This window comes from Copadichromis virginalis, linkage group LG17, assembly GCF_057382275.1.
Source record: "Copadichromis virginalis isolate Kocher_CV1m ecotype Utaka linkage group LG17, C_Virginalis_male_GT1.1, whole genome shotgun sequence".
NCBI lineage: Eukaryota > Metazoa > Chordata > Actinopteri > Cichliformes > Cichlidae > Copadichromis > Copadichromis virginalis.
Window position 1 is genome coordinate 23,923,201 of NC_140634.1, and position 25,715 is coordinate 23,948,915.

A 25,715-nucleotide genomic window follows, 5' to 3' on the forward strand; every position below is an offset into this window, starting at 1 on the left:
ACACGAACTTATAGCTAGCTGTCGAGTTTTAGAATTGAATATCTCTACGAAAAGAAAAATCTCACCCCCGCTATTTGCTGAGAGGTGATTGGACAAAAAGGAACAACGTCATCGGCAATTTAAAATTTCAAAACAGCTGCTTTGTGTCGTGGCTGTGTGCTCTTGGAAGACTGCAGCAATTTAAGAGGTTTGCGTTGTTTAATCAGTCTTTTTTAATGTAAAGTGAATAAACGCTGTGTTGTATATATGTATGTAGTTGTAGATGTAAAATGTGGACACATTTTTGCTGTGAAATACTTACAAGTTATCGAAGGTGTTACATGCCACTGAGACCCTGTATGAAAGTTAAGTCTTTAAATTAATTTCAGGTATGTCTTTCTGTATATATAGAACTATATGTATAAATTGGTTTTGAGGGTTTCTTTTTTTTTTTTTGCCAGTGACTTTTTCCTTTCTTGAAGGAAGCAATCAGTAACTTAAGGCCTTCGAATTCCCCTCAAGATATTCTTCCTTCTCGCCTTTTCAAGGAAGCTCTGTCGACTAAGGTTGTTCTGTTGCTTTAGTCACTTTACATTTGACTGCCGCCTTTGACACAGTTATTCATAACATTATTTTTATCCGACTTGACCATGTCGTTGGTCTTAAAGGCACAGTTTTATCTTTAAAGAGAGGTCTTTTTCTGTTGCTATTGGGAAATACTCCCCCTATTTGTTGTGGTGTGCCACCAGGGTCTGTTTTGTGTCTGTTTTGGATCCAACTCTCTGCTTTTTTTTATACATGATACCTTTGGGATCCATTTTCAGGAAATACACATTCCCTTTCACTGTTATACTGATGACATCCAAATTTACTTCCCCTTGAAATTGTATGTCTCTGTCCACCTTCACCTTCTGCTTAACTGCCTACATGATGTTAAAGAGTGGTTAAAACACAATTTTCTCGCCCTAAATGGAAATAGGACTGAAGTTATTGTTTTTGGAAGTCATGGCCCTTTTGGATAACTGATGCCCTTGGTCCTCTTGCTTGTCATCATTTCCACACTGTAAGAAATCTCGGCATGTTTTTAGATGGCTCTTTTAAATTAGAGAAGCAAGTGTCCACAGTTGTGAAATCGGTTTTTAATCAATTACGTGAAATTGCGAAGCATCATCTTCCTCCTAAAGACCTAGAAAAATTTATTCATGCCTTCATCACCTCTAAACTGGACTACCGCAGTTTTCTCTATTTGGGTCGTCAACACTCATCTCTCCATTGCAGCAGCATTTTAGTCCAAATCACACTTAAAACACATCTTTTATGTTGGCTTTTAAATCAAGTTCAGTTTAACATCAGGCTTGTTTTATGTTTTGTTTTTATATTAATACATTGTCATTGCCTCATCTTATCTCTCTCTCTCTCTCTCTCTCTCTCTCTCTCTCTCTCTCTCTCTCTCTCTCTCTCTCTCTCTCTCTCTCTCTCTAGATATAGATAGATATAGATATATAGAGATATATCTATAGATATATATATATCTAGATATATCTATAGATATATATATATATCTATATATATCTATAGATATATCTATAGATAGATATATCTATAAAAAATAAATAAATTTAAAAAAAAAAAAAAATTTATTAATGTTTTCTCTTGTTCTTATTTAATTGTGAAGCACGTTGGTCAACTTTGTTGCATTTAAATGTGCGATAGAATTTTTTTGTTGCTTTTGTTTAAGGGAATAATGGAGGGTATAGGAGACCAACTCAAGCTGATGGTGAAAACCTTCAGGAGGGAGCGTCACCGGGTCTTACAGTCTGAGAGGACCACCATTCATGGAGCTGATGGCATGCTTATGGTGCTGCAGGTGGCCATGGCAGAAGTGAATAAAAAGGTAACCCTAACACCCTGAAAATACCACAGATTATTTGTATCTGTCCTCTCTCACCACCTCCATCAACCTCATCTGTGGCATTCCAGTTTCCCCCCTGCCTGCCAGCTCCATCTTTAGCAGCATCCTCTAATTTGCGCAGAGCTCAAAGGATATGAAAAGACAACACCAGGCACAGCCTGTAAGCCAGGCTGCCATCTGGCGAGTGATACAGGAGTATCAGCTGCCGAACTTCCAGGCGTCAGAGCAGTTTATCTCCTCAGGCTGTCATACTTCTGAATTCATCCTCTACACTCTACCACAAATAGTAGCTTTATTTTTATGTGCTTATTATTTATTAATTTGTGTATTTTTGTGAGCAACATAAGAGGCTGGTGTTGGATAATGATTGAAAACATGGAGATCTTAAATAACCCACCTTTCTGCACTCTTCCCTAACAGTCCCACTCAATCACAATCGTAGCATCTTTAACTCAGCTGCATCCAGCTGAGTGACTGTCTAAGCCACATGACATCTTCTAACCCTTCTCCTTATATTCTCATCCATCTCCTCCACCCTGCTGCTGCTTTGAACAGTTGACCACAAATATTCAAATTCATCTTCACCAACTCGTTCTCTGCTGTGCTCCTTTTTCTTTCACCTGCATGCACTTACTCTCAGTCTTACTGATTTGAACGCCTCTTCTCTAGATGAGATCTCCCATCAGCCTGCTCCTTATTTTCACAAGCCACAAAAGTCACGCTTTGACCCAAAGTACCAGTCGAAAGGTTTTCAGACTGCGTAGCTGATGGGCTTTTTTCATGATTGCATCATTTTTGCACAAATAATACACAACATGTATCTTGATTTCTTCCACAGCTTTGTTGTTAGACCACAAGGAATACACAGAAACTACAAAAAAAGATTGGATGTAAAATGCAGTTTAAAATAGGTTTATTAAAATGCTGCAACACCACCTCAAAGTTACTCAGTTTTAAGTAATACGGTTCTGGACTTGATTCATTTATTCATACACTTTAAAATACTTTTACTGATCTGATTCATATCTATAAAGGACAGGTCACACAGATGACCCTTGATGCAGTCTCACCTCTACCTTGAAACCACCTATCCCACCTCATTGCCCTCATGTGTGCCATTTGCTGCTACTTAGTTCCTCATGCAGTAACTCACCTCCTCCCTCGCCACATGCTTTGACTAAATCCACAAAGTCTCAATGGGTCTACGTCTGACTTTCAAAGTGCTCTTTCCTGGCACGAGACCCTACTGCCACTCGCAAATCATCACCTCCATTCTTAATCGAGCTTCCACTACACTTTCCCATAATTTCATGCTGTGGCTGATCAGCTTTATTCCTCTGTAGTTTGGTCCCTTTATGCTTAAAAATGCCTATATATACAGATTAAAAAAAAAATCCATCTAAAAGTAAAGTTAAAGTAGCTGAAATGCAGCAATTCTGATAGCCCAAGGTTTTCTGAAGTTATCAAACTTTGTCTAATGGTAAACCAATAACTTGCATTTTAGGCCCTTTATTTAACAAAAGGGTCAGGCTATCCAGTAACACTCTGAGAAATCTTAGAGCCATTTTATAACAGGATATATCCGTCGCTGCACATATTAAACAAATATGTAGGACTGTTTTCTTTAATCTGCACAATATTTGTTAAAAATAGAAACATCCTGTCTCAGACTGACGCTGAAAAATTAGTTCATTTATTGTCAAAGGAGCTTGCAAAGAAAAGCATCTGGACTTCTTTAAGTTGCTTGAAGACATTTCACCTCTCATCCGAGAAGCTTCTTCAGTTCTAAGGTCAAATGGTGCAGAGTCCCAGATTTAAACCTAGTGGGAGTGTCCCCCCACAGAGGGACAAAAGGACCCCCTGATGAGCCAAGGTGTGAAATTGGGTGTGGGTCCCAATCAGCCAGGGTTTCAGGTGAGCTCATTGTGAAACCTGGCCCCACTTTATCATACGAATTCCTGAGGTCAGATGGCCCAGGATGTGAGTCAGGGGGTCCTTTTGTCCCTCTGTGGGGGGACACTCCCACTAGGTTTAAATCTGGGACTCCCCACCATTTGACCTTAGAACTGAAGAAGCTTCTCGGATGAGAGGTGAAACGTCTTCAAGCAACTTAAAGAAGTCCAGACGCTTTTCTTTGCAAGCTCCTTTGACTACGATGACCTGGATGACTGAGAACCTTCACAGACACAGTTCATTTATTTAGTACTTCCAGACTGGAGTGTTGTATTCCTTCAATCTCATGCAGAGCCTTCAGCTGTCAGGCCCCTCCACTATGGAACCAGTTCTCAGTTTGGGTTCAGGAGACGGGCTCTGTTTTAAGAATAGGCTTCAAACTCTTACTTTTGATAATGATTTGGTAAAGCATGGTTATGGCTGCATCAGGTGAACCTGAATCAGTTGTTAGTTGAGCTGGTGTAGGCTCAGGCTTGTGTGGGACTTCCCATGATGCACTCTGCTGCATGGCATTAACTTTTGTCTTCTCTTTTTCTTAATTTTTTTTCTGCCTCCCCAATTCATGGCAGATGGCTGCCCCTGTGTTAGCCTGGCTCAGCTGGAGTTTTCTTCCTGTTAAAAGGGAGTTCTTCCTTCCCACTGTCACAAATGCTTGCTTGCTTACGGGCAATCTCGTCTTTTTGGACGTTTCTGACACTTGCCAATATAAAGAGCTTTGAGTTGATTTATTGTGAGTTGGTGCTGGAAAATTAAAACTGAATTGAAACGTACTGTGACAGCAACCATGTTGTAAACCCAGCCTTTCACGCTTCACTCTCAGTCGCTCTGAGGATACTCATTTTTTTTTTTTTAAATGTTAATGTTTCTGGACTCATTTAGGATAAAGTTGAATTTTGAAGGTGAGGCAACTGATGAATTTCCTCTTTCGCAAAATGGAAAATAAATGGAATTAAGGAGGAAAAATATACAGTGTGTCTGTTATCCGGTGTCGTAAAAGCGAGGCTGTGTGAGCCCATTTCACATCATCATCACGGCATAGTTCAATTGAACCATCAGGCCGACTGTCATCACGTCTATAACTGATGACATTACTGCAGGTTTCCGGGTGAGACCACTCATGGCTTATTTTTGGACGGCTGCAGAAGGTCTCTTTGCTTTTGAACTGATTGTTTCCAGGCTGTTTGTAATTGCACATGCTGCTTTCTCTCTTCCTGTGACAGCATGGCGGAGAGTTCAAAGTGGCTCTGAGTGATGTCCTGATGGCCTGGAAACACTTATTGTTAGACAAACTTCACCTGCTGCCCCCCAGCCCTGCACGCCTGGAGAACTATGATCTCATTGTGGAGGCATACGAGTCGTTCCTGAAACGCTCCAACACCATCGACCTGATTGATCTCCTCTTCATGTACAAACAGCTGAGGCTGGTGGACTCTGATCCAGAGGAGCCTGTGAGCCTGGTGAGCTGGTTGAAATCAGGCTGATGATGTTGATTGTGGATGATCACACTGGCTACACAGTTGGAGATAAGGCCAATCGGTTTATCCCCTCTCTCTCTCTGCTTTTGTAAATTCTTTTGCCAAGATCCAGCTGTTTGAGTTCCTATCGGGCAACGTGGAAGTCCCAGAGTTGCCAGTTTCCTCAGTCCCGTCAACCCCATCTGGTAAAGGCAGGTCCTGCAGCTCACAGGTAGGCCCAACTGTGTTTTTTCTGCTTCAGTGAAAGGTGCAACTTGTTTCATAAACTCCCACAAGAAATCCTTTATTTCCACTTTGCCTTCTGCCTTTGAATATTGTGTTTTAGTAATATGAAATGCTTCTCTCCTGCAGGCAGTAATCCATGCTTTTGCTTTCCCAGCCTTCAGTGTAATTTCTGTCTGGAATCCATCCTGCTCTTATTGACAGGAGCTCTATATCACATCACTCAGATTTAAGGGTGCAATGTGAATTCAATTACCAGGCAGATGTTTAAAACACGACACAGGAGCTTCTGTAACACAGTCTCTTTGCTGGTCTCTTCTGCCTCTTGCAAATTTATGGGGTTTTAGAGAGGAGGCTTGCTGTGCTGATGTAATTTTTTTACTGGAGCGATGACAGCTGCTGTTTGTAGCCGTTTTACTCGGGAACTAAAGCTACTTTCCAGTTTGGGCATTTCAGACCGAAGGTTTTTACTGAAGTAAATGTTGTTGCTGGTTTGCTTAGCAGAAGTAAAAACAGACACGGAGAGATTATCTGCTGTTTTAATATAAATAGGGAAATAAAAATAATTTGCCGCTGTCTTGTCTGGTTCCAGTAACTTCCTGGAGTCTCTGCTTTGTTTGGCTGCAGAATGGCAAACTAATACAGCAGATAACTCTCCATCAAATCCGTACATTTTTGTTTCAGTGATATCTCTAGACCCTTACCCCTAAACTAGTCATGGGAGGTGGTCTATTCCTGTTGAAAGAGAGTTCTTTCTCCTCGTTGTTGCCAAAATCATGTTCATAGGAGACCATCTGGTTGTTGGGATTTTCTATCACCTTACAATATAACTGATGGATGGTTTGTTTGGTCTTAAAACAATAAAAATAAAAAAATAAAAAAACTGAGGTACTAATATAAGTTTTTGTTTTATTTCATTTTGCGTTTAAAATATTTCCTCCAGGTAGGTTTTTTTTTTTGTTTGTTTGTTTTGTTTTTTTCAGCTTTAGTTTTTAATGTTAATTGTAGCCTTTCTTCTTAAACTATTGTAAGGTCAAGACAGGGGAGAGATTTATAAACATGATACCTAGCTGCCATCTATGATGTGGTGATTAACACAGTCACCTTACACCTAGAACATCCCCAGTTTGAAACAATGAGGAGACACAACTCTATGTGGCTCTATCTGGTATGGTCACTAATTGGGGAAACAAGGGAGCTGAAAGTTTAACTGTATCTATTAGGTGCCTGGTTTATTGATCGGGCTTGTTTCCAGTCTCCTTGGCACCAGCAGTCAGTAACCTTTTGAGGTTATTTAATTCAAAGGAAAGGATAAATATACATTGTGTAGTTATGTCTTCCAACAAACTACACTTATAATCTATTATAAATGCATAGGAGCGGGTGTGCAGCCACTGTCTTCCACCACCATATTTAAATACAGTGGCCAAGAAGGACACCTCCCTTCTGACCAATTGAGAAAAGTATGAATATAATATGAAACAGTATTCATATTTGTTCCTACTGTACCTCTGTTGCTTTTCAATTCTGCTACCAAATCACTAGAATGCACTGATTTTTCTCTCTTCAAATTGACCCAAACCCTTCCAATCTATTTGAAGTAGAAGTTGCAGGAAATGTACTTGAGGAAACAATGGTACTGAGTTGGCTAATCACAGTTGTTTGAGGAGGGTTGACACAATGTGTAGTTACATCATGAGTTTTTCATCTGAAAAATGAAAGTAAACAAAACCCAAAATTTCCAAAGTGCTGGTTAAGCACTTGCATTAATGCCATGACGTTAACTGTTCATCCATCCGCTTCCGCTTATCCTTTTCAGGGTCGCGGGGGGCGCTGGAGCCTATCCCAGCTGTCATAGGGCGAAAGGCGGGGTGCACCCTGGACAGGTCGCCAGTCTGTCGCAGGGCTAACACATAGGGACAGACAACCATTCACACTCACATTCACTCGCACATTCACACCTAGTGACAATTTGGATTAATCAATTAACCTATCCCCACAAGCTGCATGTCTTTGGACGGTGGGAGGAAGCCGTAGTACCTGGAGAGAACCCACGCAAACACGGGGAGAACATGCAAACTCCACACAGAAAGACCCTGGCCTGATGGTGGAATTGAACTCAGGACCTTCTTGCTGTGCGGCAACAGTGCTAACCACCGTGCCACCGTGTTCATTAACTGTTCATTAGCCTTTGAATGCCATAATACCAATGAGAGGATGCAACCAAAAATGCATCTCAAACACGTTACCCAGTTTAAGATTTAATAGACTTTCTGTTAGTTTCCCTTATAATCTTGGGGAACCGTTGACAGTTTATTAAAATGTAAAAATCTTTGGTCTTGTGTGTTTTCTATTTGTCTGTAGGTGAAAATGGCTGTGAGACGCGTTTTCTGCTCCTATCTGAATTTGCTGGTAAACACCAAGAACGACATTGCCATGGCGCTAATCCTCGACGTTCCCAGTCGCACTCTTGGACGACAGGCGTTTACTGACATCAAGCATGCTGCGCACAACAGCAACACTTCTCTGTTCTTGGTAAGAACACCCCCAGTCATTATGTGCTCAAGTAAATGAGAGTAATCCTCTCTGGTGCAACATCTGGGTCGTTCTCATGCTTTTTTTTTTTTTTTTTTTTTTTTTTTTTTTTTGCAGGCCGTGACGTCTTTTGTTAGGGCTCTCCAGCTTGGAGGGAAGGGCTATGCTCCAGCTGAATCTGACCCACTGAGAAAGCATGTCAAAGGCCTGTCTGACTTTGTCCAGTTTGTAGACAACCTGGAAGAAATACTGGGGGAGATCCCCGACCCAAGGTACACAGAACTGTTTGATCCAGGCTTCCACTTGCTCCCTGTCTTGCTGCTTAGTTTGACATACGCCTCCACCGTAGAGACAGAACTAAATGTAAATGTCGGGAAGTTGAGATGCACTCTATCACCTGAACTGGAAATTCTTTGTTTTCTAAAGAATTGAAGTCAAATTGCAATAGAAGTTATAAATACATCAGGCATCACTTAGATTTTCAACAACAGAAAAAACAAAATTGTTCGCTTTTTTTTTTTTCTCAACCATATAACTTTTTTTTCAATTTTTTTTTAACTTGTAGCTAGCAGCTTCGCTTAGTTTCACATAATATCTAAATACCAACAGAACACGCTACTCTAGCTTTATCAAAACGCTGGAGTCTGAAAAACATAGTTTTTAGTGCCTCTTAACCTATAAATTATCACACATTGGCTATCATCTCACACAAGATGAATTATGTTTCCTACTTTATGTTTACAGCTTGTAAGCTTAGCATAAGCATCTGCTTAGTTTAATGTTAATTACATTGTGAGGCTAGCTATATCACTTCATGTCATTCACACATATATAGTATATTTTTATGTAAGTAGCAGTTAATTAATAGTCTTCTTAATCAACATATTAACAACAAATGTTTTTGAAATCTAAATCTTTTGTACAAAGTGGGCATTGAAGTAAATGGGGTTTTTTTTTTATTTGTTGTTGTTTTTTTTTGTCAAAAAGCTGTCTTTAATTATTTTTTCAGGTAATCATTTCTAGAACACCTTAAAAATCATGTAAAAGAATCTGTCATTTTTTCCTAGTTTACTGTAACACACATACTGTTGCGTGTTACTGTGTTAATGTTTAAGCATGACTAAAAATGTTTGAATCATGCAATATAAGTAACAGATTTCTTTACTTTTATTGACCTGAGGGAACCCCGAAAAGGTTTTCAGTTTCAGATAAATGCCTAATAATTTCAAATTGTTCTACAGTATTTAATAGCTTGTGCTTTTATAGTACACACACATGTATTTCATATCCAGAGTCATCCTAAGCTGATGAGGAGAATGCAGAGATTCCAAGAAAAGCTGAGCACCTGGCGGCAGCTGAAGTCAAGCACAGTGAAACTTGTGATTTATAATTGGATTGGATTTTTCTTTGAATTTCTCCACTTCAGTTCAGGTTAAATCCCACTTCCTTTCTGGAGGAGCTGACTCAGTTCTTGTGAATTCAAGGATTTGGCAGTGCGCTGCTACGACTGGTGGGAATATTTGTAGCAGGGCGGATCAGACTGTGCTGAAATCACACCTGTGATCATAAAATCCACCTGTCCCCCCACTGCTTCTTATTATTTCCTCCCAAATCCCTGTAATGACTCCCATCTAAGCATGATAACATTTGGATTGCTAAAGCATGTTCATCTTTGCTACATCAAAGCCCATCTTTGTTAAATAACTTGTTCCCCGTGTGTTTGCTTCGCTCACTTTGATGAACTATCATCAAACCTAGAGCTCCACAGATCACTCTCTATACTGTTACAGATTATTTTAGATGTCAAAGCATCTGGCACCACAACAGAAGTGGCTATCACAAATAATTTAGCAGTTCAATCATGTGAGCTTTGAGCTGAAGCTGCAGAAGGAGCCTTTTGTAAGCAGTCCCAGTAGCAACGGCGGATTCGCTCGAGCCATAACAACACATGTTTGTGCAGTGCCGTGTTCAACTCTCGCTGCTCTTCTGAGGGTTCTCAGTTCACGCGGGTCGTTGAGAACTCCGTCTGATGAGATGCTGATGAGCATGGCCAACGTGTCTTTCAGCAGGCAGTGCCTTTACGCTCTCAGTGGAGTACCGTATTTCCTCATACAAACACCTTCTGTGGCGAGTTCAGGGCCCCTTGTTCAGCGAACATCTGTTTTCCCAAATGATTCTGTTACTGAGGCGCGCTCGCTCCCTCGCATCAGAGCCGGGTCAGGTTTGGACCACCGCCTCGCCACCAAAACATTTTGGTGCACTTGACTGTTTGAAACTTACATAAGTGATATGTTGCTATGATTTTTGGACATACTGTGGAGACAAACACGGATCAACACCCCCCCTCCCAACTGCGACATAAAGAGGAAAATCAGACCGGAGTGCAGTGACCATGTAACTGTTATAACTGTTAACATTGGCAAAACTCTGCTATAGTGAAATAAAGCTCTACTGGATGTTAATGCTGAAACAATTACTCTGAGCCCTGAAATTCAGTGTCCAATTAATTGAAAGTGAAGAAGCAGTATATCTTTTAAAGACATTCAGACTAAAGCCCCGGCTTTTCTGCGAGAGCGTTATTCATGCTGGCAAATGTTGGCTGAACTCTTGAAGACTGTTTACTCCATCCAGATGAAAACCACTGTGTGTCCCGCATAAGAAAGAATCTGCTCCTTTCCAAAGTTATTCAGCGTTTCTTCTCTTCCTGTAGCTCATTTCTTGTTCCCTTGTCACTTTGTTGACTTCCCAGTGTATGTGGAGCCAGGCTGGTGACCGCCATCAGGGCGGTGTTGGTGAAGGGTCGCAGCAGCGGAGATGCCGTGTACGCTGCTGCTGAGGAGACTGCACAGGAGCTAAAGGAGAGGATCTGCCAGCTACACCAGATCCAGAAGCAGTCTGCTAATGGAAGCGGGACAGGGATAAGTCCTGCAAGGGTAATGTATAACCTCTGCTTTCAGCCAGCTGGCTCCACTCTGGGCTTTTCCTTCTCGCCACAAGTCCATACATTGAACCCACTTCATGTTTCACTGTCTGTTCACCATCTGGCAGAGCTGTGACTGTAGTTATGTTGGTCTTCACCCCCAGCCAAAAGTGTATGCAGTCAATCACGCTACAGCATACGGAGGTCGTGACACTGTGAAGGTGCTGATGGCGCTGCTGGATGAAGAAGCCCTGACTCCTCCGTGTCAAAGCAAAGCCGACCTGCTGTCCGAGGATCAGCCCGTCCTCGGTGGAGCAGAGGGGACCTGCGTCCTCACGCTGTTCAGGTTGGTTCCTGTTAATTCTGCAGTTCACTCAAAATCTGATATCTGCATTTTCAGTTGGTTAAAATAAATATTAAGGCTACATTTGGCAAAATTAAGAATTAAAGCAGGCCTGACTTACTGCATTATGTGATGACCTCTAGAAGAAAGGTTATAATAGTAAAATAAAAGTAAATTTAGGGGAGTTTGACTAATAGTGGGTTTTAAGGTCAACCAAAAAATTGCTTTTAAAGAAGTGAAACAAAAATACAATATCAATTTATCTAGTTTTAATTTTTAATATTTGATTGTCTTATCCAAATATTAGATTTCTAGTGGTGCAGTACCCAAATTTCATGAAGTGACTGTTACCATTTCCTTCAGTGCCATGTGCAAACACAGTAAAGAGCGCTTACATTATATAACACTGTAATAGAGCAAAATCACTACTTTGTATTTATTAATTTTTCTATGTTAAACTGGAACTTCATCGTGTTCACAGCCTCGTCGGATTAATTCGAGTTAAATGAACTTGTAGTTTACTGTCTGCCTTAATATGATGGGCAAGTTCTTGAAAGATGTTGCTGGTCTTCTTATAATATTTTGTATGGGTTATTGATCCCAAGAGTCCAAATATGTGAGTTTCTTTCCAAAGCAATACCATCACTTGAGTTCTTTTTCCTCAGTTCTTTGTCAGTGACACAATAATGCCAAAGGAGAGAATAATTATATTTGTGATTAGTTTGTTGCAGTAAACTCTGAATCTGAGTCTGAAACCAGTAAAGACTTTTTTCACTACCACAGGGTTCAGTGAGAGTGGGAATCCCCCTGAAATATAAAATAGGCCAACATGGATCTGTGCGACTTTCCTCTGAAACCGTATGGAGGAAAATCCTCCCACATCACAATGGAACAATTTATCTGCTCTGAAATAAAAATAATACAGCCACTGGTTGTGTTTGTGGCTACAGGGGCGGGTGACACTGTACGGCTAATGCTAGTGAAAACATCTTTACATGGTGAGAGTTTTAAAGGGAGAACGTTGTTTGAAGAAATAGCAGGCAGATTTCTCGGTTACTGTGGCCATGTAAGCTTGTAGCTTTTTTAATTTATTGAAAAATTTTCTTTGCTTCTCGCTGTGGCTCTCTCTCCTCAGATCCCCTGAAGTGTCTACTGGATGTTCTCCAGAACCCCTAAAGAACAGAGTCCAGAGCCGACTAGACCTGCTCAAACCCAAGGTAACGTGGGCCCCTTTGTCCAAGAGCCCCAAATCCTAAATATGAACCTCTCCAAACTGAATCAGATGTCCAAACATTGAAAATAATGTCTTTATATCCTGTAATTTCTTCCTGGTTTTATATTATTTATTTGCTTAGCTGAAGCTCTCATCTTAACTGACTTCCACTCTTCCCGTTTGCACAGCTGGGTTTTAGCTCTTAGTGTTGGTTCGAGCGTGCTGAAAAAGTTATGTATGGGGCATTCAAACCAGTAACCTGTTAACAGTGCCTGTTTTCTTGGAAAATCCTCTTTTCTGGCACCTACCTAGCATCACTAAAATTTACAAAAATTTTTATCCCGTATAAACTGAAACGGGTCAGTGAGACCATAAATTCACAAGGAAAGTGTTTAGAGACTTTGGCAAAGGGCAGTTGTCCCACAGAATGTCCCATCTGAAGTCTTTTATGGCGATAAGAGTCGAATTTGAGTGTTTACGTTAAACGTTTCTCTGGTTCACTCGCTTCAGTCACACAAGCATTACATTATGACCACCTGCCTAATATCGCGTTGGCCCCTTTTTGCTGCCAAAACGGCCCTGAACTGTCAAGGTATGGACTCCACTAGACTCCTGAAGGTGTGCTCTGGTATCTAGCATGGATGGCAAGATGTTGTACGTTAGCTGTTAACTACAGATCCTTTAAGTCCTGTAAGTTGGATCAGGTGGTGGGGGAGGACGCTGGACAGACCCGGTGCACCTAAACGCGTAGTGACGGTGTGCTGGGAACGTCTAGCAGAGGCCCCAGTCCATGAGATCTTCAACGCACACCTCCGGCAGAGCTTCATTGCATTCCGAGGCAGAGTGGGGACATTGAGTCTGAATGGACCATGTTCAGCATCTCCATTGCCGAAGCTGCTGCATTGAGCTGCGGCCGCAAGGTGGTTGGTGTGTGTCATGGTGGTAACCCCCGAACCAAATGGTGGACACCAGAGGTGAAGGGAGCCACCAGGCTCAAGAAGGAGTCCTATCGGGCTTGGTTAGCCTGTGGGACTTCGGAGGCAGCTGACAGGTACCGACAGGCCAAGCGGAATGCAGCTCGGACAGTGGCTGAAGCAAAAACTCGGGTGTGGGAGGAGTTCGGAGAGGCCATGGAAAAAGACTTTCGGACTGCCTCGAAGAGATTCTGGCAAACCGTCAGGCGTCTCAGGAGGGGAAAGCGGTGCTCTACCTGCACTGTGTATAGTGCTGGCGGAGCGCTGCTGACTTCGACTGAGAAAATTGTCAGGTGGTGGAAGGAATACTTCGAGGACTTCCTTAATCCCACTGACACGTCTTCCGAGGAGGAAGCAGAGTCTGGGGATGAGGGGAATGACCCGCCAATTTCCGGGGGCGAGGTCACTGAGGCAGTTAAACAACTCCTTGGTGGCAGAGCCCCTGGTGTGGATGAGGTCCGCCCAGAGTTCCTGAAGGCTCTGGACGTTGTAGGGCTGTTCTGGTTGACACGGCTCTACAATGCTGCGTGGAGATCAGGGGCAGTACCTGTGGACTGGCAGACCGGGGTGGTGGTCCCCATCTTTAAGAAGGGGGACCAGAGGGTGTGTTCCAACTACAGGGGGATCACACTCCTCAGCCTCCCTGGGAACGTCTATGCCAGGGTGCTGGAAAGGAGAGTTCGTCCGCTAGTCGAACCTCTGATACAGGAGGAACAATGCGGTTTTTGTCCTGATTCGCGGAACACTGGACCAGCTCTTTATCCTCTCCAGGATACTTGAGGGTGCATGGGAGTTTGCCCAACCAGTCTACATGTGTTTTGTGGACTTGGAGAAGGCATTCGACCGTGTCCCTCGGGGTGTCCTGTGGGAGGTGCGCCGGGAGTATGGGGTGTCTGGCCCATTGCTACGGGCCATTCGATCACTATACAACTGTTGCAAGAGCTTGGTTCACACGCCGGTTCGATCCCCGGGCTCTCTGTCCTGATTGTTGTGTCCTTGGGCAAGACACTTTACCTACCGCCTACTGGCGTTGGCCAGAGGGGCCGATGGCGCGATATGGCAGCCTCACTTCTGTCAGTCTGCCCCAGGGCAGCTGTGGCTACAACTGTAGCTGCCTCCACCAGTGTGTGAATGTGAGAGTGAATGAATAGTAGCATTGTAAAGCGCTTTGGGTGCCTTGAAAAGCGCTATATAAATCCAATCCATTATTATTATTATTATTATTATTATTATTATTATTATTATTGCCGGCAATAAGTCTGACTCATTCCCGGTGGGTGATGGGCTTCGCCAGGGCTGCCCTTTGTCACAGATTCTGTTCATAATTTTTATGGACAGGATTTCTAGGTGCAGCCAAGTGGCGGAGGGCTTTCACTTCGGTGGCCTCAGAATCTCATCTCTGCTTTTCGTGGATGATGTGGTTCTGTTGGCTTCATCGGGTGATGGCCTCCAGCTCGCACTGGAACGGTTCGCAGCCGAGTGTGAAGCAGCGAGAATGAGGATCAGCACCTCCAAATCTGAGGCCATGGTTCTCAACCGGAAAAGGGTGGATTGCCCACTCCGGGTCAGGGATGAGTTCCTGCCCCAAGTAGAGGAGTTCAAGTATCTCGAGGTCTTGTTCGCCAGTGATGAGAGATGCAGATGCTGCACCAGTCTGTCTTGGTGAAGAGAGAGCTGAGTGTAAAAGCAAAGCTCTCAATTTACCGGTCGATCTACGTCCCTACCCTCACCTATGGCCACGAGCTGTGGGTAGTGACTGAAAGAACGAGATTGTGGATACAAGCGGCAGAAATGAGCTGGTCTCTCCCTTAGAGATAGGACACTTTACATCTTAAATTCTAGTGTGTTGTTTGTCCTTCTTTCTGGTCTCAATTAGGGCTGCACCTCCATGAGCCTGATTCTGCCTGAGGTTTCTTCCTGTCAAAAGGGAGTTTTTCCTTCCCACTGTGGCCAAAGTGCTTGCTCATAGGGAATCAAGATTGTTGGTGGTTTTCTGTTTTGTTTGTATTATTGTCTTTCCCTTAAAATATTGCTTTATATTTTAAGGGTAAAGAGTGTGACTGTTGTTATGAGTTACACTGAATGAAATGTAATACTTGGATCAAATTGCTAAGATATGCTATTTTCTGAAACTGAAAATTAATTGTAGCAACAAAAAAAAGACAACTTATTTCTCAGAATATACCGGTAATGCCATTTTATTTTTCTTGTGGTGGTAAGAGGTATTTTTAGGGTAGTGCTGCTGCATCACCCAGCTCTAGATTGCAAGCTATTATCCTTTAAGCAAACATGAAGTGTGAAGCACTTATTAGAAGATGTATGCTAGACACATTTTGTGAAATAGCTCCTTTATTTGATTGTGCTACCAGATGTCATTTTAGCTCCCCACAATCTGGCTGCCTTCCTGTTTGAGTGCGCTGTAATGGTCCCTGGGCAGCTCACCGCTTCCTGAACTCGGTGAGCGGAAGCTTTCTGCATCAATTTCACTTTGAAGATGCCATATCAGTCGCGTAACTCGACTAGCAAGGGAAACTTGAAAGGTTATTGTTTCCTGTTGTCTGCTAAATGACTTTATCCTAGACTTCTCCAGCGGTTTCATCATGCACTGACGTCAACCGGCACACACAGAGATGGACAGATTTAGTTTCTGCTTTTGGGTTGTTTCCAGGTCTTTTTCTTTTCTTTTCCTCCTCTTTCTTCCTTCCACTATTACCACAGATGATCAAAACATTGAAAAACACGAGAAAAACTCCTGCTTCCTCTGTGACACAAGTAACGATGTTCAAATGAGGTGCATTCACCTTTAGCTATATATTCATTTTATTTTATATATAGCTCTGGTTCCGCTGCACCTGCTACTGCTTTGTTCTCACTTCTACAAAAGCAGATGTCAGAACACAAAGCTGCAGAAATGGCTTGCACCTGCTTTTTAAAATGCTATCAGGAATGTCTCGGTCAGGTGTCGGGTCAGACGTAGGTTATTTCAGGACAGTTGTGTTCGGAGGAATGAGGGCTATGTGACCACAAGGTGCCATGTCAGGCTTCCACCTGTTGTAATTGGATTAGTTGTTCTCTGTGGGTCATAGTTTGGCCGTGCAGCTCTTCCATCCCCTTCCATCTTCTTTAGGTTTTATTAGCATGCAACCAGTAGCTCCGTTACTGAAGTGTGCCTCGGTGCTGGGGTTTCTGTTGTTTTAGGTCCTCTTTAAAGAAGTTCTTTTGAGAAGCACAAAGGCTTTGATCCCCTTTGTGCTCCGCGGACCCACCAAGCTTTGCTCTCTCACATTTCTTCTCCTTACTGTGGCCCATTGGCCTGAAGGGTGAAATCCCTGGATTGTGATAATCCCAAGCAGGCGTACATCAAACAGTGGATGAAAAGCTGTGGATCTGTGTGTGCCCCTGGGCTGGGATTGTAGGCTTCAATATCATTCACTTTGTTATAGAAACTTGGCTGTTGGGTTTTTTGTTTTGTTTTTTTGTTTTTTAAAGGATGTGGTAATTGATAGGAGCAATGCACAGTATATCAGTTGGCTAGAAAAGAAAATCTCATCTTTCTCATTTCTGGGATTTCAGCAACATATTAAACTTTTAGTTGTTCAAAAAAACCCAACATAAAACATGCTTTAAAAGCCAGGAATCTTATCCCCTAATTAAAAACCATACCCTTTTATTGTTTTTGTTATTGAAAGATCTGAGCAACTATTGGATGGATTACAATGACCTAATAATGGTAATTGATGCTAATGACTTTAGTGATCCCCATACTTTTCACACATTGTGTTTTTTCTGGCTCTGAGTCACGTTTTTCGGGGCTACTTCAGACGTAAGCATGACTGTTTTGTGGTACCTTATTTGACAGAAATTGACGCATTTTCTTGATGATAAAAAGAAAAGTCTATTACACTTGAGTACATGAAACCCCACTCAACAAAAGTGGTTTAAAAAAATAAAACTTTATTGCAGCGCTGGTAATTTTCCTTTAGCTCCAGAGAAAACCTTTTTGAGATGTGCCAAAAATTCTTCTGATTTAACACCACAGAAGTTGTGCTTTCTGTGAAATGTCTTGACTGCCGTTGGTTGGATTTCCACGAATTTTAGTGCAGATATGCATGTTCCCTTTTAGGTTTGGCCTATAATACATTTGATTACAATATCAGAGCAAGGAAAGAAAGTAGTTTGTGTACTTCAGTGCTAATTAGCAGATCCAGCTGCTGAAACTGGCTGAGCAGGAGTGGAAAAGTACTTAAAAGGGTCTTTGTTTCAAAACGCCAAAAGAAAGAGCCAGAAAAATCTCGGCCACCTGCCCTCAGTTGTTGATACTGATCACCAGTCGCCATATCAGCTGGATTTCAGTTGTTTTGCATTTATTCCAGGTCCGAGAGAGAGTCATCCGATCCCAGTTCGCCTGCACTTACAATGACGAAGAGCTCCCTCTCAACCGTGTGCTGGACTTCCCGAGCACTAGCCAGGTTCCCACTTGCGTGCACCCACCCAAAGCTAAAACCACCACATCTGTGAATGATGGGTGCAGCTCTGATGTGGAAGACTCAACAAAAGGTAAAAGTTTATGTTATTTTTCTTTACAAGCTACACCCCCTACCCCACCACCATCTTTTATTTTTTTGTACTCAGCAACATGTCAAATGTCAGAACAAGACGTGCTGCATTTTATCTGCTGGAACAGACTTCTGTTTCCTCTGACGGCACACAGCTGGACCGAGGCCCAGGCTCACCTTCTCAGCTCCGGCCTTGGAGCCTTCTCAGTCCCAGTTGTGGGACTGGTACTTACAACTTGCTGTCAAATTAATTCCCATTCTATAAAACCTCCTCACCCCCACATCTGTCGTAAAAAAACAAAACACACACACACACACAGTCTTGTACAGACTTTTTGCCCATTTCCCCCTTCTGCTTTTTGTTCCGTGGGAATTCAGGCTCTGCTCCATCAGGTTAACATGACAAATGTTGAAATTCAGGTTCAGAGAATAAACACACAGCCTGCTTCAACTAGCAGCTAACGTAAGCAATTTCGTCACAACATTTTTCCCTTTTCCCCCCTACCAACTTGTCACACTTACTTTTGCTTTTTAATTATTTATTTCATTTTTCTTTTACATTTGCAGCCAAGTCCTCTGAATGTACAAATAAGGCACGGGGTGAGATACAGCGGGGGGCTGCTCTCGAGCAAAGAAGTGGAAATGCCCCAAAACAAGGTGCAAGCCTGGTTAATGGAAAGGGAACTGGCTTTCAGATGCAAAGCAGGGGTAACAAGAGAAAGCAGCTGGACCAACACGGTGGATCTGAAAATGAGCCTCCGGAGAAGAAACAGCCAACTCGCACATCAGTCAAAATGCCTGGCAAAAATGGCAGCAAGGCCTTGAGTAAGAAGAAGCTCATAGCTGGACAAGGGAAGCTGACCAGTTTCTTCAGAGTCTAACCAGTGTTTGCACTAACGATGACACAATAAGGACTTTTCTATCAGATATTTATATGAAGCAGCTGAAGCTTGTGTACTACGAGTATACTCCAGCTTGGGCTGCCATTTAGAATCATTTGTCATCTTGTTTAACCTCGAGTATTTTATATATACACACACGGTAAAATATCACGTGATCTTTAGTGACTTAGTGATTGCTGTTAAGAGTTAAATATTTTTATGCTAAGCTACACTGAGGCTTCGTATGAAATGTGCACAACAGTGTTATTTAACTCTTTCTGAAAATGTCACTAAAATGTCCAACATTGTTAGGCGAAAAGCAAGCTGGTCATTGCACTTTATCACTAATCAATTTTAAAATGAGTCTAATAACGCCTTCTTGGAAATAAAATGTATATCGTCACTGCTAGTATGTAAATTTTTACCTTTCAATTATTTTCAAGATTCTACCATTTACATCCACTCTTTAAACACACAGCTTGCAATTGTTAATAAACTTTTATTTTGTTTTCCATGTTTGTCTGCTTTATTTCCTACAAGTAAATTAATCTTCTTATACCATACAGGAGGAAACATTCATTGACGTCGCTCATGCTTCCCAGCAGGGCCGGTACACTCTTCCAATCATACATCGCAGCACTAGGTTAGGAAAGGAAACCACATAGAGCAGTTGAGTTTATATGGCTTTTTTTTTTTTTTTTTAAGTTTATTTTCCAAGAAATGCTGGTTTTCCATATGCTTACTGTCAAGGTCGGTATCTCTGCGATCTATCTTCACGCTGTACTCGGCAGGAGTGTGGCTCAGGCTTCGATCTGCGAGGAGAGGAAGGCTCCGAGTGAAGGCCGGGTTCAGCCCTCGAACACTGTGCCCTTTCAGCCTTGCATCCTGAAAAACATCATATTGATCAGTGATTACATGTGACACCCGGAGCCCACACACACACATTCCCGTACTGTAGGATGTGAACTCTGGATGGTCAGGTTGCAGGAACAGCTTTTAAAGATTATCCTTTTTACTTGTAGTACAGGTGTTGGATCTGCTTTTACCAGCTGATCCAAGCCACAAGAACCCCAAATGGAAGAAATGTGTTCCCTCATTTTTTACTATATCACAGTGGCCCGTTTTCTTCCACAGCTCCGGTTCGCCCAGATGTCTTTGTCTCCATCATGGCTGCCTGTTTCCCATTACCACAGAGATAACCACCCTGTTCATAACACACAAGACGCAGTCTGCAGATAAACCTTTTACACATCGCAGCTAAACATTTGGGGGAAACACTGATATATCGTCATTCTTCCCACTGAGAGTCCAATAAATCTTTATAGGCTTGTGATCATTTGACCTTTTCGCTTAATAGTATTTCCCAGTTTTCCAGCGTTGCCGTAAAATATTTTTATAGATTTATGTGAAGTATTGACTTAACAGTAGAAGCGAGGATGGTGGCCAATTGAAAGGGGTCAAGTATTCAGTCACAGGATGGAGATAATGTGCTCTTTGTTGTTGAACTATGGTTAGCTGAGGTTGTTATGAAAAAAAATCTCATACAATGAAGATTTATGAGGCATGACCATCACTGGCAGAACAGTGTTAGGCTGAATGACAGTGGATAGTTTGCTGTTAAGTTAATTTGATCCAAAAAAGAATCAAAATCGCTGGTTATAATTTTCTTTAAGCACTAATTATAGTGCTTACCCTAGGGGTGTCAAACATAAGGCCTGGGCGCCAGAATATATCCAGCCCACTGTGAATGAATGAAAACGTTATATTTTCTATTTACAGGACAGTCTGTGCAATGAACTTCCATAACTTTTTTTTTGTCATTTTACACATTTAGCACAGTTTCACAGGTCCACTCTACTTTATATCAAAGTGGGCTCGGTATGTGGCCCCCAATGTCAAGTGAGCTTGACATCCCTGTTCAGGAGAGTGTAAGACTATGTTTAGGTGGGGATTCGAAGCAGGGTTGGTCTTTGGTTAAATAGCCTTTTAGTATTGTGAAAAGTGGACCTTTAATTGTTTTTTCCATATTTTCTGTGGGTGTTTGTAAAAAAATAAAATAAAAATGAGGGGCAGCAATCAAAAGAAAGCTAGCTTAAACAGTTGGGGAAAAGGGCTGCAATGGATGTACGTAGTATGTACATGGGTATTTTGGCCTTTTGTCAACAACGAAAATTTAGATTTTTTTCTTGCAACATCAATGGTGTGGAACTTTACCTCCTTTTCTAATGTCAGACAGTGTAGTGCATTGTTATTTATTGACTTTTGACTGGCCAACTTTTCTTCTCGGTTAGTGTTATATGCCTACCTCTTGCTTTTCCATATTCTTGACAGACCTTGAGGTAATATTTTTCATTTTCATTTCAAAGGAGCTATTCCCTTGTGTGGATATAGCCTCACGTGCGCAGCTTTTTAAGCAGTATTTTGAACTGTGAGCAACTCTAGTCAACTTCAAGAATAAAAATGAACTATACCTAATAATAATAATAATACGTTATATTTGAGGGCGCCTTTCTAATACCCAAGGTCACCTTACAAAGAGAAGAAAATATCAATTCATTATTTCCAAACCAAAAATCAGCATATATCAGTCTCTTGTCCATAGATTCACTCAGAAATACTGTCTCAGATGAACATAAAACAACACTGATTTTGCAATATTAGTAATTACATTCCAGGAAGAGTGTGTTTTTGTTACAAGCTCCTTTGTTTTGTGGGGACTTTTGGGAAAATTAGAATCCTTTATGGGAACAGTGTGGAAGCAGGGGTGTCAAACTTTTTTTTTTTTTTTTTTTTTTTTAATAGGACAGGGGGAAAGAATGAAAGAAAGAGGGGGAGAGGAAGAAAGAAAACCAAAGGGGAGAAGAGACGGTGAGAAGGGGGGGAAGAGAGAAAAAAAAAAAAAAAAAAAAAAACTCCTGGGTCACCTGTATGGAGAGAAAGAAAAACAAAAAAAACAGGGGAGACAACAAACAACAAAGAGCAACATAAAAAAAAAAAAAAAAAAAAAAGCACCATCACAATAAACTAGCTAGTCATAGATATCAATAGTTACTAAATAATAAACGATATTGTGCAGCACGCAAGATAGACAGCACACAGTGTGCTTTGAGGCAGCAGCCAAGAAATATATATATATATATATATATACATATATATATATATATATATATATATATATACATATATATATATATATATATACATATATATATATATATATATATATATATAGTGAGAGAGAGATAAGATTTAAAGTTTTAAAGCATTTCTTATTCAACAGGGCCACCTGTACAGGCTTTTATTCTACATCAAAGTACTTGACAATTACCTACACAGTTATAGTTTTATATAAGTTTTTTCATAATCCAATATAAAAATTTCTGGATATTTTTTACAAGAATTAATGAACGCTTTCTCCTTTATAATTACAGAACAGTCTGGTAATTTTAGCTACCAGAACTTTTGCTGTAATTTTACACATTTATTTTTTACAATACAAGCACAAAGAGTCAGGCTGCCACAACAGCTTTTATTTTCCATGTAGAAAAACTAAGACGTGTAGTTGAAATTGCACTTCTTTTCCTTAAATTAAGGTATCTCGGGCATAAAACATGTAGTTAAAACTATATGAAATTTCACTGGTCTCCCCCACTTCAGATCAAACTGGACTGTATTTGGCCCACACTGTAAAATTAGTTTGTTACTTCAAAGGCGCATGGACATCTGCTCAGGTTTAAGTTCCAGCAACACTTGTACTACAAAGAACTACTTTAATACTTCTTAATAAGAGTTACTGGACCTTCAACCAATTCAGAATCCTTTATAACATAACCATAATGACTGACACCTGATTATTATCAGGATCAGCGTAGTAAAAATTATTGTATATATTGTATATTGAGTACAATTCAAATATATTACTGTAAGAAAAATGTTCTTTCTTCAGTTTAAATCAATTTTGTTTATATAGTGCAAAATCCCTTCAAGGCATTATATACTTTATATTCAAAGGCATAGACCCCTACAATAATACAATCAAACGAACCCCTTTGAAGCCAAGCAGTTGACAACAATGAGGAGGAAAAACACTCTTTTCATACAGAAAGAAGCCTCCAGTAGAACCAGGTTCTGGGAGGGGCAGCCATCCGCCCACACCATTTGGGGTTCAGGGGAAAAGGAAAAGAAATGGGAGATCTTGTCTCCACTGTGCGATAACAATAAAGGCTAAAAAGTCGCAACAAAAAGGAATAACGTTAATGCATGATGAAAGTTGCAACACTTACCGAGATGATGATTGTTGGGTTCCCATCTTCATCCCTGATTCGGCGCTGCCTGAACACCGGTGGGATCACAGCGGGCTCAGAGATCGACTCGTCACCCAGTATCAAACCCAGGCTGTCTTCTTCTGTTGTACCATCCTCTGCATTAGTTGCAGGCATGGCTACGGTGACTGAGTGGCTGCTCAGCTCAGTGAAAAGCAGCAGAGTTAAGAAGACAGAGTAGACAGAGATCATGGTATCTACAATGTTTATTTCTTAAGACTTTCGCCAGTTGAGCCTTGCCTTAACAACTGGTATGATTGGACTTTAAGCTGCTTTATATATTGAGGGAGAGAGCATTTTGCTGCCAGCTCACAATTGTTTAATGTACAAAATCATCATCATGTCTCCCACAGGGACACATCAACGTATAAGATCAAAGGTCACAGGAGATGTGGTATAAGTCCATTAACAGGGAAGCAAAAGGTGACAAACTTCATTTAGTACATTTAAAGATTTGGCGAATTAAGGTTATTAAAGATGGGGAAACATGGTGTGCTATAATTTTAACCACATTAAAGAACTCGGGGAAAGAAGGCTCATAGAGGGTCAAAGGGTAGGAACTGATTCAAATCTGTCCCTTCAAAATCCGCATGTTGAAATTAACCCAGCAGGTGATAAGATGGAGACTTGCTGCAGTAAGAAACACAACTCACACAGGGAGTCTTTCAGAGGTATCAGTGACTTAACAAGATCCCCATCAACAAGGTGCTGTCGCCTCCAGACTCAGGTAAAAAGGCACCTACTTAGATTATTTGTCTGGTATCGCCAATCACTATTATACCTTCTTGCCAAGACTTTGAATAGAAGAAGTCTGTTAGTTGAACTTGGCTCAAAGACGGAAAATAGGCTGAAATGGCTAGCATATTCTGTTTGATGAAAACAAAAGTCATGTCAGCTTATCTAAAAGTCACAAATTTAACAATATATCTCTTTTGTAAATTCTGGAGGAGGGGTTCATCTTATTTATAAGGAGACTAAACCCACAGGTTGCTTGTGCAAGCTCTTATTACAAGTTTTATTTAAAGTTATGTTTTTGTGGCCTCGTTAACTGGTGCGAGTACAGTGTGTTCTGATGTGGTCACTTTTACATGGTTTTGAGCCAGGTTGGTCATTTTATCTTACAATTTAAAAGGAGAACATTTTTAGGCAAACCACATAGTTTATGTTCCTTAATCTAACCAAAAAAGTCCAATTAAATGGCAAGTGAAAGTTTATCTTAAAAGAGGTTGAGCTCAAGCCTCCTAGTTAACCTGGGTTAGGGTTAGCATTCTTCTTCTGTTGCCTCTATATCACCAGCCAAGTGAAAGCAATTCTCTTTGTTGTTTAAAGAATGTTTATATTGGTTGTTTTGAAGCTATATTTAAAAAAAAAAACCCACCCCAATCTGATTGTTTTGCTTGAAGACGGGTTTTTTAATCAATGCTTTTCCAGTAGTTCTGGGAATCGGGAGTACACCTCTTAAATCAAGATTGCAAGTGCCTCAAGAACTATTTGCTGGGTTTCCATGTAATCTTGTGCAGGCATGTGGCTTCTGGAAAACTGATTCTTCTGATTTTGGTGACATTTGACAGAGCAAGCATGTAAACAGCTCTCTGCGACCGTGGCTCAGGGGGTTGGGAAGCGTATCTGTAACTGGAAGGTCGCCGGTTCGGTCCCTGGGCTCTCTGTCCTGGTCGTTGTGTCCTTGGGCAAGACACTTCACTTACCGCCTACTGGTGTTGGCCAGAGGGGCCGATGGCGCGATATGGCAGCCTCGCTTCTGTCAGTCTGCCCCAGGGCAGCTGTGGCTACAACCGTAGCTTGCCTCCACCAGTGTGTGAATGCGAGAGTGAATGAATAGTGGCATTGTAAAGCGCTTTGGGTGCCTTGAAAAGCGCTATATAAATCCAATCCATTATTATTGTAGAAGTCACTAAAGGGGTCCTTTCACACCTTATTGTTTACTTGTTGCCTTCAAGGTTTCCAGTTGATGCAAACCAAAATTACAGATGTGAGGCACCCCTACGAACAAAGACCTTAACCTTGGTCCAACAAAAAATGGTGGTTGTGGTATAAAATATGGTGTTCAGAAGGTTTTGATGTTCACACAAATCAGAGAAAGTTAAAATAGTTAAAGTAGTCTGTGGTTTGAAAATGTTGTCATGGTCCTGTACTGTTCAGGGGATTTTCCCCATGCTTTTTACTGACTTAGCTCTTTAGGTAAAGGATGGGTTTAACCTGTAGATGGAGTCTCCTGTTCATGCCCATTCCTTGACCTGTTCCTCATCTCCTATCTTGAACTTAAAGACCAACTAAAACATCCGATCTCTGCCATATTTTTGTCAATAGTAGAGCAGCATTCAGGCTTCTCTATGGCTCCTGTAATTTCCAAAGTTCCCCCCTGTGCTAACGTCTTTGATATCTTGTTCCGTAGTTGCCCCTGAAAAGCTG

General features: G+C 41.4%; 2 protein-coding genes across 2 annotated transcripts; one reads left to right on the top strand and one right to left on the bottom strand.

The window, feature by feature from the left end:
* Nucleotides 1–133: 133 nt before the first annotated feature.
* parpbp (PARP1 binding protein) lies at nucleotides 134–19,477 on the top strand. Its single transcript, XM_085435967.1, has 11 exons — nucleotides 134–187; nucleotides 1,718–1,873; nucleotides 5,065–5,301; nucleotides 5,426–5,530; nucleotides 7,906–8,076; nucleotides 8,194–8,348; nucleotides 10,826–11,009; nucleotides 11,161–11,342; nucleotides 12,475–12,556; nucleotides 17,900–18,083; nucleotides 18,650–19,477. Exons 2-11 carry the CDS (start codon nucleotides 1,724–1,726, stop codon nucleotides 18,961–18,963), a joined length of 1,764 nt encoding a protein of 587 aa, XP_085292093.1. The 5' UTR covers nucleotides 134–187; nucleotides 1,718–1,723; the 3' UTR covers nucleotides 18,964–19,477.
* pmch (pro-melanin-concentrating hormone) lies at nucleotides 19,443–24,578 on the bottom strand. The gene is made up of 3 exons (XM_085435969.1): nucleotides 23,247–24,578; nucleotides 19,707–19,848; nucleotides 19,443–19,602 (listed from the first exon to the last, which is right to left on the bottom strand). Exons 1-3 carry the CDS (start codon nucleotides 23,475–23,477, stop codon nucleotides 19,553–19,555), a joined length of 423 nt encoding a protein of 140 aa, XP_085292095.1. The 5' UTR covers nucleotides 23,478–24,578; the 3' UTR covers nucleotides 19,443–19,552.
* Between the last annotated feature and the right edge of the window lie 1,137 nt (nucleotides 24,579–25,715).